This window comes from Larus michahellis, chromosome 8 (assembly GCF_964199755.1).
Source record: "Larus michahellis chromosome 8, bLarMic1.1, whole genome shotgun sequence".
Lineage (NCBI taxonomy): Eukaryota > Metazoa > Chordata > Aves > Charadriiformes > Laridae > Larus > Larus michahellis.
Window position 1 is genome coordinate 46,925,896 of NC_133903.1, and position 14,342 is coordinate 46,940,237.

The 14,342-nt window shown below is 38.8% G+C and overlaps 1 protein-coding gene across 7 annotated transcripts in view; it reads left to right on the forward strand.

Moving 5' to 3' along the window:
• Window positions 1-14,342, forward strand: part of MAST2 (microtubule associated serine/threonine kinase 2) — a 195,115-nt gene that overhangs the window by 92,530 nt on the left and 88,243 nt on the right. For 3 of the 7 annotated variants that reach the window (XM_074596793.1, XM_074596794.1, XM_074596795.1), the window contains one exon: window positions 439-645. The exons of the other annotated variants lie outside the window; for them this stretch is intronic. In XM_074596793.1, the coding sequence (XP_074452894.1) occupies window positions 439-645 (207 nt within the window). The remainder of the gene's footprint in view (window positions 1-438; window positions 646-14,342) is intronic. 7 annotated transcript variants of the gene reach the window in all.

Here is a 14,342-nt window from a genome sequence, read left to right on the forward strand (position 1 = left end):
GTTTTCACAGTTGTGTGTTTCTATTGTTGCTGCAGCCATGGTGTGGAACCATGGCTCCCAAATTGTGAAGGCTCTGATACAAATGGTCCATGTCCATTACTGGTGCCATTATCAACTTTGTTAGTTTTTCTCAATTAAATGTTTTACATGAAGGATTGACAGTGGTGTATGTTCCAGAAAGCCTGGAAATCACTACAAAAAAGAATTTGGATAATTCCAGATTGGAAGAGTTTCATAGTGGATAAATGATGTTGACTAGCTAATATACGGTCAAATACATTTGTTTTGGATGATAATCAAAAGGATGACTGCATTTATTGCATTTATTGAGAAGATAGAACTTGTATTTTGGAAATATCTTTTCTTTTTTATTTTATGGAAGCAGAAGATGTGATATTGACCCTGATTTATTTTTTCTCTACTGTGGTACCTTGTCAGAATCTCCTCTCCTTTGTACTCCCACTGCCGAGGAAGTGATGTTCATCAGCACATGTTCTCTCCTACATCTGCTCCAGGTCTGCAGCACCTTAAATTCCCATTTAGTGCTGACTGTGCACTTGTTACTTCTCCTCTAGTATTTTACCTGAACTCACAACCCCAGAGCAATCCGTCTAGTCCATGCTACAGCCATCCCTTTCAGTGGAGGTAAGGAGAGGTATCAACTAGGAATTTCTAACAGTTTGGTGTTGTCTAACCACTTGTGAACTTACCAGCTTTATAGTTTAAGAGAATAATATCTAACAGAAGGAAACAGCACTGTAGTTGTAATTTACTTCCAGTCATTAGGGTTCAGGTCGATATTGTTTGTTGGTACAAATTTTTCTAGTTCATATGTAGTTTAAGGCTGTAGGGAAGAAGATAAAATTGAGGAATAGAACCCTGTCTACCTGTGTGTGCATGCAAATTCCTGGTTGTACCTTGTGCTACCTTCTGAGTGCATGTGCAACCTGTACCATGGAGCAAGGGGACCCTCCCAGGTATTGCTGATGTCAAGAAAACCAACTTAAAAGTAAAACAGCCTAGAGCGGGGTCCTGTGCTAACGCGTCGTGCTGTGTTCTGTTCGCTGTAAACCCACCTTAGTTTCTTAGAGAAGCTAGCAGGCTGAAGCCTCTGTCTGCAGACACAGGGTCTACAAAGGATAACCAGCAAAATCAAGCCTGTTGTGGGGTACAAGACTTTGTAAACCGAAAAAAGTCCAAACCAGCTCAGCTTGTGTTAAAAGATTTGAGAGCTTGGCTGATAATGTTTTTCCTTTAGCAATAGCCCTGCCTCCACGTTGTGCTATTATGGCACATGTCTGGCCGTCAGCAGCTCCAGTGGAAACCTTCAGCTTCTTCACTAAGAAGAAACTTCACCCAGTGAGGTTGTCCCACACAAAGGCTAATACAAGATAGAGATCTTTGTGCGTGCAGTTATGAAATTGGAGCTCGGTGGTTACCTACTTAAAACTTGAGCCAGCAGAGCCATCGGAGGGCTGGTTTTGAAGTTCACATGCTGCAGTGTGGATGTAGCTGGTCAAATTTCAGTTACTCATCAGGTGGTAACGCAATAGTCCCTGAATCTGGACTGTTATTTCAGAGGGAGATTGCTTTTGCTGTCCAGCTCTGGTAGGAGTAACAAGAAAATGTGACATTGGGCTATTTTAGGCATCTGTCCCTCTAATGGAGAGTAACATATATTACATCTGTTGGGTGGAAATCAGGTTGTCAGCACAGGAAAGGGGTGTCGTCTTCGTCTGTACTTCACTGCCGTGAAGAGAGAAGTCCTTGCCCAGCGTGTCTCCTGCTTTCCCTGCACACTGGGCAGCGCTTGGTGAAAATTCTTATTATGGTGCTCATTTTGGCAGCGCTTGCAGTGAAGTGACTAAAGAGCAGTCTCAACATTTTGGTGTCATTGTCCTCAATATAATTTTAAATTATTTTGTGTTATTTAAAAGCTGGTACTGGGTAATGTTCCTTTACAAGGGCGATTAAATGCTGTTAAGCATTAGGGCTAATTAACAGACTCATAAATAGTAATTAATTCTCAAAATTAGATTACTGTTAAAGTCAGTTGAGAACTGTTCTTTTTGGAGAGGAGATCTAATGATTATCGATTATTTTCAAAAGCCTTTTTGCTACTTACTGCCTTTTTTCTCTGAGAAACCTTCAATCTTCAAGCTTTTGACATGGGCCAGTGAGTAATGTTCTCTTTAAGAATAGTTCATATGAAAGTCTTGGTGTCGAGTTATATTCTGCTGTTACTATGGACTCTCCTTGATAATAATATTTTTCACATATGGGGACCTTCCAGCCATCTGCTCTCTAAATACTGAATGGTTGATGATTCACAGATACATAGCTCTGTGAAAGAGCTTAGGTCTACTATAATAACTTTTTATTTTCGTCTTTGTTGCTTTCACCTGTGCAGCTCTTGATCCTGTTTTATCCTGTCGTTCTTTGTTGTAGTTTTGTTTACTTGGTTACGGTACCAATGACAGCCATTCCTGCTCGCTTAGAGCAAAGGTCCATCTTGGCAAGTTATTACCATCATTGATCTACTCAGCTTAACACCCTCAGGTTAGCCAGGCTGTGGTTCATTTCCATGGCTATGCAAGTGATGCTAGGAAAATGTAACTAGAAAAGCCTATGCCTTAATGTTAAATCTTTCTCATTTTTTACCATCTGTATATTGTGTCTGCAAGTATCTACATAGGTTTCCCCTTCTTACCTATTTTTTGTGGTGTTGATATTTTTACATGGATGGATGAGCAACTGTTGGTGCATCTGACATCTGACAGCTAGCATGGAATTTCATGGCTTCCGAAAGAATTAATCTAATTAAGAATGAACATACTTATATAACTTTTGAACGATTGAAAATAATGTAAACCTTTCAAAAGAGTAAAAGGAAATGTGACGTGGCATGATTACAATAAAAATAAATTGATAGCAGGTGAAATAAGACTGCTGTAGTTGATGCAACTGTGGGTTGGAATTAAGGTCATGTATCTTTAGGAAGAAAAGAGAATGATGTCCAAAATTAAACTGAAGTATTGAGTCTTGTATTTGGGATCTGGCTTGCACTCTTATGGGGGTAGCAGGGAAGTCGAATTACTGAAGAAGAAAATGAGGCCATGTTTCACAGCTGGTCCTCTTTATGAGTTGGCAAGTCTTTGTACACCCATATTTATCTTTTAATCAAAATAAGGATTTACAGCATTTCTTGATATCAAGTTGCTTAAAAGAAGTCAAATTAATTGTTCTAACTTGGAAGTGATGGGCCTTGAGGTTAAAGGAACATGCATTTCCCCCCACTTCAAAAAACATTACGCTCCCTGTAACACCCTCAGCAAGATAATAAGATAGTTTCAGTAATTCTAGAAATGGATTAATTTGTGGCAACAAGGATGAAAGCATTCAGGTGCTGTATTTCTGGCATCTCTGGTTGCTGCAGGTGAGGTGGAGTCTCAGTGGAAATTCACTTTACCCTAACAAATCAAGGGAAGAGTGGGTTCAGCTGGATTATTCAAGGGGTATTTTCTCATGCTATTTTGACTTAATGAATTCATGCCAGTTGTGGGACATGTTCTTATAGGGATATATGGTAGAGATTTTTTTTTTTATAGGAATGTTTTCCCTTGGAGATTCTAGCCTTAATAAAGTCTATTGATAATAGCTATTAATTTTTTATAGCTTTGCAGAATAGTTTCATGGATTTTGTTGTTTTTTCCTAGCCTGTACAAAGTCTGGTGACCATTTCTGAATGCGGTGGTGGTCAGAACCTAGTTGTCTCATTTAAGTAAAACAAAATGGGAAACCTAATGTTGCTCCAAAATACTCAGTGTTTGAGCACAGTACATAATTACTTGATCAGTGTGTAATTACAGTGTTATGAGTTTTATGTAATTAGGATTTTATGGACATCTGTGATATAATTTAAGAATATATTACTTTATTTACATAAAAAGCCTATTCTAGGAAACAAGCATTTAATCAATAACTGTGGTAAGTAACAAGACTATATTATACATAGACGTTCAGCAAATATACCGGGAGGGTTGCCTGCCTTTATTTAAAGCCTTTTTCATATAAGCTGTTGCAGTGGATGAGGGGAGACCTATATTTAGAGCTATGGCTCGTTTGGATGCATGAGCGTGGTTCGACGTGCGGCGTCCTCAGCGAGTCTGCTCTGGTGCAGTAAATAGGTGGGCTTCCCGGGCATTGCAGGGAGCCGGTCAGCTCACCTTCACCAAGGGGTGGCCATGGAGACATCCACCTTCTCCGAATGGGGTCTGCCATCAGACTGTGGTTCTTTTTCTCATGTGTTGGGATTGCTGGTGTGTCTTCGTGAAGGTCTCGTAACTCCAGTCCCTCTACTTCAAGGCAGGTGCAGGGATCCCTTCCGTAGTGTAAGGATGTATTCTTGGCACGCGCTTTTCCAAATCACCTGTGTTTTGAGTTTTGAAGACTACAGATATTTTACAACAGCAGGGCAGCACCTGTAAACAGGAGAAGTGCATATTTTTAGGGAAGATAAAAAAACATTTCGGAATTCAAACTTGATGAGGTTCTTTATATTTTTTATTTTGAAACGCCTCAAGGCTTGTCAAGAGTTGGTGATAGTTTCCTATCTCTACTTAAATATCCTTTTAGTTTAAAGAAGTCACTTGATACAGGTTTTAAGAGTTGATTTTAGTTAGAATTTGCTATTTGACAAATGTCAGAGGATTAATGAAGAGGACCATATTCAGCTTGAATGACATTTGGAAATTGTCCTGTCTTTGCAGCAAGTTTAGTGCTTGATTTGGTACAGGTTCTGCTTTCTTAAATGTGCTAAATAATTGGTCAGTTGACTGCAAGACAGACAGTATAATGTCACTTTTGGAAACAATGTAGATAAGCAATTCAGGAATAATGAGTAACAGAACAACTTTGTGAATATATCATTATGCATAATGTGAAATGGTGAATTTTGAGTAGGTAATCTTTTGGCAACTGAATTGTAATCTGCATCTCACATTGCATGAACGAATGAGTTTCCCAGAATTCATTTATTTTTTAATGGAAATTTTTATCTTTATTCCTTTTCTTTTGGACCAGTTATTATTCTTGGGAATAGTTTTCCCATCTAGGAGATGGAAACTACAGGGGAGGGACATATTGGTGATACCTAAAACTTGACAGGCTCAGATAACTTTTTGTCTTCCTTATGCTGTTTGGAAACTGTCCATGTGCTTGCCACGTGGTTGGAAATATTCATGCATGGTGGCCTGAATGGTATAATTTTTTCATGGGAAGAGGTTATGTAAATGCTAAAATCCCTGTGTCCTGCCTGGAGTTGCAGTAGCAGAAGAGTTAAACCCTGGGGCCTGAGGTGTGAATTCTTGTCTTGTTCCAGGCTCACCGTTTGGCTGCCCACCGTGGGACCACTTGTAAGCATAACCCAGTGGTTTGACGTGGGGAACTGGAGGCTCCCAGGGGGGAATATATACTCGTGACTTCAGAAGTTGGAGGGCTTTAATGTTTGCTAGCCTTTTCACCTATAAACCAAGTGGTTCCTAACTGGGTTTTCTATGTAATTGTGTTTGAAGGCCGTGGTCTGCTGGTACACCTCCATATGAGCTGGCTCATTTACTACCTCTGCACTGGTGAAAGAGTTTGGGATGGTTGGGACAAGCTAGCAACTTCTAGTGAGGAACAAAAAGCTCAGAAGGTTCTTAGGAGACTGTTGTAAATATTGAAGCTTTTCTTTTTCTGTCCTCCTCCTCAAATAACAGTGATTGCCACAAACAATAGCGGTGTCCTCAGTTCTGTACAGAATTCTGACTTCCACATAGTCTCTCCCTCAAGACCTTTTGATCTTCAATACAGATACGGAAACAACCCCTGCGCTGAAAGATTCCTGGTAAGGGAATCATTCTGAGAAAGAAACATATATTCTTAACCAGGCAGTCATGTGTTTGTTATTCTTGATAGACAGTTCTATGCATCTTCCAAAACTTGTTTTTAATTGTACTATGAAGCAACCAGGTGCTATTTTTAGTTTTGACTTGGAAAATCGGTGAGCGTGTAAACAGGCCCGTTAATATCCTGCACTGAAGCACTAGCAGTAGGGATGTACGAATAGCGAGTACCTAGTGTCGATTTAACAGACTCGAGCTGGGGAGAAACAGATATTATATGACACAGCTGCTTGCATTAGCACGGGACTATTCCTGCCCATCAGCAGGAGATTCCTTTCAGATCTGTTTTCTTAAAAAATTACTGTTTGAAGCCGTGAGTTGCAATTTCTAATGTAGATAGATAAACCATTTAGTGGATCAATATCAACCTGAAAGCTTAAGGAAAGTTTAGAATGTAAAGAAGGAGAGAAGATTTCGGGGAAACATAGCACCAGTTTTAAAAGTTGTATCCCATTTCAGCTGTGTCTCGCTGTCCTGAGCTACGTTGAACTTTTGCTTCAAATTTAAGCTCGTTTGAATATTCAAAACCGTACCATGCCAGAGGGCCTGCAAGAGAGCTTCACCCTCTATAACCTATCCTTTCGTGCTCTCTTTTCCACAGTCTGCGTCTGTATTCCCCTTTTCTTCAGTGTCTCTCTTTCCTGTTTTTGTTTGTTCACCTCAAATATGCTTGTTTTAGTCCTCCAAGTTCTCTCTTCCCCTCGTTTATCTCCTCAAATTTTGCTACTTTGGCTAGTGGTTATTATTCTGTCATTCAATCCCTTGTGTGGTACTTGAGAGCATAATCTTCTAACCTAGTTTACATTACACTGTCATTATGAATTATTAATGTTCTAAAATAAAATCTTCAAACCGTAATCTTTGCTGTGGTGAAAGAGCTCTGTGTGTGCTTTTGTTTTCCTTCCTGTCCTCCCTCTCCTTTCCTTTCTTTAGCCCTTCGGGTCTTTAAAGCAGGGATGTTATTGATCCAGCTGTCTGGGAAAGACTTGCTGTGCAATGAGAGTCACGTTGTCATGTCTCTGGGCTGAGAGAGGCATTTATGTATATAAACACTAAACAAAAAAGTTGGGGAAGTAATACTTCTGATTCTATTAGAAGACCTGCTGCACAAGTAGAGGTGATAATGCATTTTTGGGTTATAGCTTGCCTGAGGTGGTGAATTATTATTTTTTGTGCTCTCCGTTATATTGTGTTCCTGTGATTCTCAGTTTTATTTGTCAATAGATGAGGAATTTAAAATAGCAATAGAACAGGTCAAATTATAATTTTCAGCAAAGGTTTAGGGCAAAAAACATTCAGCCAAAAGAAATCTGGTAAAAATCCTTATCAGCGTGTTTCCTCCACACTTCATTTTAATGCAACTGTTTGTTCATCCTGCTTCCGAGAAATTGGAAGATTCCAAAATCATTAAACGTCCAATTTTCCAAGTGAATCAACACACAAATATCGACCAGAAGTGTTCCTTTAAGTCACGAGTGTCTGCATTGCCCTCGCAGAGAACTTGCAATTAATTTGAACAAAATGGAGTTGATTACAGCTGCATTCATCTTTGACATAGAGGACCAGCCCATGGGGACGTGTTCCAGCCTGCACCCCATGGCTTAGCGCGCGCAGCCTCCTCTAATATCAAGATGGATCATAAAACTGTGACCTGTCGCTTCTGCAACTTTCCCCTTCTTATTAAAAATAAGGGCAGCTGCAGACTACACCGCAGAAGGCCGCAGTCTACTTTTTACATACTGTTGTTGTAAGTGTTTGGTGGTGTGAGAAGTACTTTATTTAATAATTTCGCAAGTCATGTTTTCTCTGCAGAAAGTACATTCTTCGGCCAAGCAGGTGGTGTTTATTTGCATGCATGATCTGTGCTGTCTCGGCTTATCTGTTTGGTTAGTAGTTTGTGTGTTGTACCAAATAATTTGACGAGCTGGAAATATTATTTGCTTTTTATTACTAGTTGCATTGTTATAGGTAGTGCAGAAGCCTAAATTTGGTTTTGTTAGAAAATATTTAAAATTGCATACATTTTGCTTAAATTTTGTTATTTTTTTTCTTCCGCTAATCTATAAAATCTGTATAATGCTAGCTCAGCTAATAAAAATTTGGAATAATAGAAAGTAAAGTGAGTAAAAGACGAATATTACCATTTATCCACATTTTCTTTTTTCTTTATGTCTGAGGTGTTTTAAAAGGTCACTGGTGAGGTGGGCTGTGTAAGTCATATTTATTTAAAAAATGAGCAATTCTGTTACATATTTTGGTTCCTAGCTACATTATTTAGATTTATTTGCACCACTTTTGATGTGTTACAGTAGAGTGTGGTAAGATTTAGCATTGCAAACTTTTAAATTTTCTTTTTAGTATTTTAAAATGAATTTTTCTCTGGAGACTGAAGGAATCATTAAGAGTTCCATATCTGTCTCTTGGGTACTTTCATTTCAAAGCAGAGAATTCAGTTTGGGCCAGTTTATCTTAATTTATTAAATCTGCTTCTGTGTTCCAGACCTCTAACGTGTATGTCCCTACTTATATATAGGCAGACATACATGTTAGAAGTCTTATATATAAAACAAATATCTTCCTTAGAAGAGCTTCTAAATATTATGTATATTTTCGGAAACATTACTTTTGTAATGCATCACCTTTGTGGGTTTCCTAGAATTGCTGTAAAACAGTTTATAGAGATGTATCAACGTGCAGTTATATAAAAATCAGTGTTCTGGGCTTGTTCTGACACTCGTTCTGTCTTGTAAGTTATATATTTTTCCGAGGCTCACAACCTTGAGCAATTTGTTTGCCTGCTGGTTGATGATATGTTATCATGGCTTTCCCAGACTTTAAGATTAAAAGCTAAGCTTTTGCTGTGAAGATTCATATTATTCCAAAGGAATAACTAAAATAGGGACCACCTTATGTTAAAAATTTATGGCCAAATTAGGACGTAATTCTGCCTTAAAAACTGGATGAACTTTTTCTCTTTTTTTTTTTTTTTTTTGTATACCAGCACTCATGATGTTTCCCAAGCATGGTTTTGATTTCTCATGTCTCTTCTGTACCGTGGCTTATTTTGTAAAGTCTATTCTTATCCCATGCTCTAACTTCATTAAGAATTTATGTTTGAAAATGTAAAATTCATCCTCTTAGTCTGTTCATTACATTAGCATTCCCCTTGCTCCCAGAATAACTCTTCTTAGCCAACATCCTACAAAATAAGCTTTTTGTCTCAGAAAAGCTGTGGTAAATACGAGGGCTTTACAATATCCTCAACGTTTCAGCCGAGCCAAAGTGTGTTAACCAAGAAATGGGGAAACAAGCTGCAGAGTGGAAGGTCCAGCACCGGAGATTCAGGTTGGAGCAAACAGCCTGGATTATACCTAGAAAGAAATCAGATGCCGGAGCTCGTTTTTGAGTTCAGGCTTGACTTGGTCTTCTGGGCAGAATGCTGTCGCAGAGGTGAGAGCAGTCCCTGCTGGCTGGTACCAGGGGTAGCCCCGAGCCTGGAGGCACCATGCTGATCCTTGGCACGGTGGCTGCACCGGTTGCTGCCGTGAGACGGGTCTTGGAAGTCTGTGGTCGACGAGGGGAGCCCTTTTTGCTGTTGTGAGCTTCTAGGTGTGATTTGAGTAACAAAAATCCCTCTCATTCACACACTTAAATAGCAACTTTGTTCCCTCTCATTGCTATTGGCGTTGTTCATTTTACCTTAGTTGCTTGTGCCTCTTCTTGATTTAGATTTAAGCGTGCACCAGTAGTTCTTCAGTCCTCAATCCCTACCAAGGCACAAAGTGTGCCAACCACCTTTGCTGTCGCTTTTCATCTTAATTTGTCCTTTAAGCTCTGCGCTGTAGCTTCCCAGTGAAGCAGAGGGTAATAACACCTGCTTTTTCAAATTTGCTTTGCTGCAGCAGTCTTGTTGGAATGGGTCATGGACAATGTCTGTCAAAGACTGTGTGTGTTACAGTTCTTTGGGATATATAGAAAACCTCTCTTCCGGGAGAATTCAGCAACAGCCCGGTCTTGTTACTGAGCGCAGGGAGCCAGTGGTGGGAGAATTTTGCAAAGAGCTGAGGCGGATGCAAGTGCTGTAATTCTTCATGGAGAGGCTGATGCAGGTTGGAGTGGCAGGAGAAGAGATGGAGGTATCTTCCTGTTTGCAAACTGTTGCACAGTGAATTTATTAACGGTGTATTATGGGTTAGAAAGTAAGTTTTAAGTGTATCGTGATAAATAATCCATGATAAAGATGAAGAAATGCTACGGTGGCAACAGGAGGCTCAATCTCTGTTTTCCTTTGGATAAATTTTGGCTGGTGAAGAAGAGGAAAAATCTTTGGATGAGGACATCGAGGTTATAGCCGCTCTCTGTGATGTTGTGTTTCTTGCAAGTGTTATTGACTGTCTTCAAGAACCTTCTGGACAAAATGTTAGAAGATTTCTGCATAAGCATGAAGTGAAATTTTCAGAACGGATGTTCAGTATTGTTGTTTTTCAAATAACATTTCTCATTTATTTATGGTGTTTGAATCGCATACTGAGGATACATTTGATTAAATAAGACAACTGACATTTGAATCACACATAACGAAGACAGCGCTAGGGAAAGAATGTGAGTTCTAGTAACTTATTTAAAGAGGCTAATTGACCTTTCTGTGGCATCTGAGCCCAATCATCAATTTTGTGAGCTTGAAATAATGTTAAGTTTATGTTGTACTGAAGTTGCCAAATATCTTACTCGTGTTATTCGGGAAGAATAGTGTTGTATGGAGTATTAGCATATTAATAAGTGATATTTTTGTAAATAGAAATACAAAGAAAGAATCCTTCTTATTAAATATTCATAGGATTTGGGGCACAATTAGCTTTGTATTTTAGCAGTGCTTGTTTCTTATCACTACTTGGTAGTGTTTTCATTTAGAAAATACTAATTGTGGTGATAGACCTGGAGTTAACATCCTCTATATCCAAGCGAGTACGATTTTGTAAGAGTTGTTTTAGGACTATGAAATCAGAGCAGTCGCTTACGCTTAAGCCGTGCCGTGATGTTGTAGTGCATTAGATAGCATTTCAGGCAATCCACTGTGATGGCAACCCCTGTTAATTCAGTTACTGTGCTGGATTAAAGTTACATGAGAAGTTGGCAGCTTTTATTTAGGCATATGAGCGTAGAGTGCTTGATAGCTAGTTCTGCCTCGGTTCAGTAAATGTTTCTGATCCTTTGAATCATTAACTAGTGCAGTCGCTAGGATGTTCCCTGCATGGGAAATGCACACCAGAGGGAAGTTTGGTTGTTCTTCACCCCCAAAACACTTGGCCATCAGGTCTTAGTTTAATCTCAGATAGATGTGTCTTTGGGAAGCTTTTTATACAGAGGTGGCGACTAAAATCTGCGTGAACCACTGTGGCAGAAGGGTACGGCTCTTTAGTTCTGTATTGGCTTGGTGATTTCTGGAGGTGGGATGATTTCTGCCATAAAAGGAAGAAATCTAAGATTATATAACCTAGCAAATAATGATAGAAAAATGAATGCTGTATTCAACTTAATGTTTTCTGTCAGACTGTTACTTACATGTCTTGAGCTTGTAGTCTGCTCAGTCTGTTCTTCATTTGCGTAGGTCACTGTTCAAATAATAATGATGCCCCAAATAGCTCAACACACATCTTCCATGTAGTTTTTCTTAAAGGAACTCTCCTGTTTTAGAAGCATATAGGAAGAACTTTTTTCCTTTCTTTGTTTTGAAAGACCAAAGTTTTCTGCTGGAGTTTTTACACACTACACAGTTTTAACTGTGTTGTTAGTGATATAGAACAGATATCTCTCCAGTTCATCTGCGTCAACTTAGGCTTACTTATAGTGAAATAATTTTCCGTGCTTGTTAGGTATACCATTTAAAATTTAAAATAAAATTGATATTCTCTTTACAGAGAAATAATATATCTTTTCTTTTGTGACTCCTCCAGACAGTTTAGCTTTGCTACTAGAACAGTTTTAATTTCTGGGTGTTTCTAGTGAATAATTTGTGGGTTTGAGGCTATTCAAAAAAGTTATATGACTGTTAAAAAAAGTTAAGTCTGAAACTATCATGTATTTATGTGACACTTAGTACAATGTAACCATTCAAGTGATGAACAATTAGGAAGAGAGAGGTTTTTTTCCAATTAATGTTTCAGCTATTTTCCATCATAAGTTTTCTTTTACCATAATGTGAGTCAGGAAAGTTTTTTGAAAGCTAACAGATTACTACATGTTTCATCCTGGTTGAAATATTTAAAAAATATTTCAAGTCAAGAAATATAGTCGAGAATATTTTGTGGGAACTTTTCTTGATATATAGTCAACTTAAAACGTAGTCAGTCACAAGAGTTATTGTGATATTTTTTATCATTACGGGATTATTTTTTATCATTACGGAATTACGGGATATTCTTTTTGCAAAATGACCTCAGCGATCTCCCTGGTACCACTTCAAACTTTACAAGGAGTTCAGCTTAGTTTTAAAATTACAGGTTTTATTTAAAAGAAGATGGTCTTATACGAAGTGAATTTATTTAATGATAAATGTAGAAAGAAGTCCAGAAAGTAATGGGTTTCGTGTGGACTGTTTGCCTAATTGCATTCTCATTTAATGTCAGGCTTAATTAATGTCTTACTTTGGTAATGGTAAAGAAGAGAAACTGGGGGAGTCGTTGACATTGGCTATTCATAACTGTCCGGTGGATGCAGTGTCATTAGGAGGAAGGCCCTGGAAACTACACTTTTGGTCCGCAGAGAAATACTCCATCATCCTAGGAGCTGCTGAAATGTTCTGCAGGTGGTCTTTTCTGAGGACAAGTTGGGCATGAAGTGGAGAAGGTACATTAGGCAGATTGATGGAGACTGAATATCCTGAAAGGCAAGTGGAAGAATTTTATAAAGAAAGAGGTTTCTTCAGGCTTGGAATAGCTCCGGATCAGGAATTCACAAAGACGTAGTAATGTTTTTATGAGTGAAATAAAATAAAAAACTCATCTCACATCTCGTAACCTGTTTATGTGAGTGCGCTGTTTTTCTTGACATGCTTTCTGATATGCAGAAGGCTTTATTTTTGAACTAGTAAGAATTTTCTAGTCCTAATTTTGCAAAATGTTTTGCTTATCATGCAGAGACAGTAATATGGTTCCTTAGAAGGATTTCATTTGTCATTGTAGATGTGAGAAAATCCTTATGCTTCATACATTTGTTACAACTAAAGCAAATTCTGCAAATGTTGACATTGTCATATTTTGAGACATGAGCTATTTAAAAAGATGTTTGACGGGTTTCATTGTGGTGTTCTGTTTTTCTAGCAAAAACACTGCATCTCCAAGTAGGGTGTCTTCACATTTTTTTGGGTACTCTGAACTTCTCTGTAGTTACCGCTTGGGGACAGTCCCAAAATGAGCGCTTTGCAGGTACTGATTTGCTAGATTAGATTCTGCCATTGGCATGTGGGACGGGCACGTTGAAAAGCAGGACTATGAAGTGTTAAAGAAATTTCTGCTTTTGTGAACCGGTGTTACATAATTCCCAAAGTGCTTTTTGCAGTTCCCGGGCAAGTGCTCCGCAGAACCACCTTAAATAGCATGGCGGGTGGACGGGCGGCTTTCAGATGATAGCAACCATCCCGTTCCCCCTGTCCGGCTTGGGGTGCCCTCTGTTCCCCAAGAGCAGCGGAGGACGGACAGGGTTTCACTGGGTTAATGCTGCCGTAGAGCAGTAAGACACTGATGGCCATGGAAAGTCTTCTCCTAAAATGGCTTCTCCTTTTTGTGTCTCTCCTGTAAGAGGTGTGGAAGGGCTGGTGCTGAGTACAGGGACATGATGAGCGGTATGTCTTCAACTGCTGAGTTTTCAATCACTTTCAAAAAAAGCACAATTAATATAAATTTAGGGAGTTTAGCCGGTGGTGATCTTATTTGCCTAACTATAAGCAGTCAGGAATTTAATGTTGTGGTAGGTTTATTCTGTTAGTTAACTGAACACTTTTTCCCCCTCCATTATTGCTTGGCAATTTCAATTCATATTTTAGCTGACAGAGTAAATCTGAGTATTTTTATACCTTTTCAAAACCAGGGTTTATTGGAATTGGAAGGTCACGTAATATCCTGAATGCAATATTAAAACGCTGCTCTTCAGTTTCTAGACTTGACTGGTGTGTTTAATTATGTGGATACAAAAATGAATGTGTTTATTTTTTTTTCCTCATCATTAGTAGATAGTGGCAGAGTTTTGTCTGGTTGTACTCTTAACTTTGTGATAGCGAAGCAGAATGTGATTTAGATTCAATATAAATGTTTAAAAGCACTAGAAGAGGTGGTTGTGTTGAACAGAGATGCGGTTCCAGCAGCACACAAAATCACATTTCCCTGTTTTGAAGCTCGGATG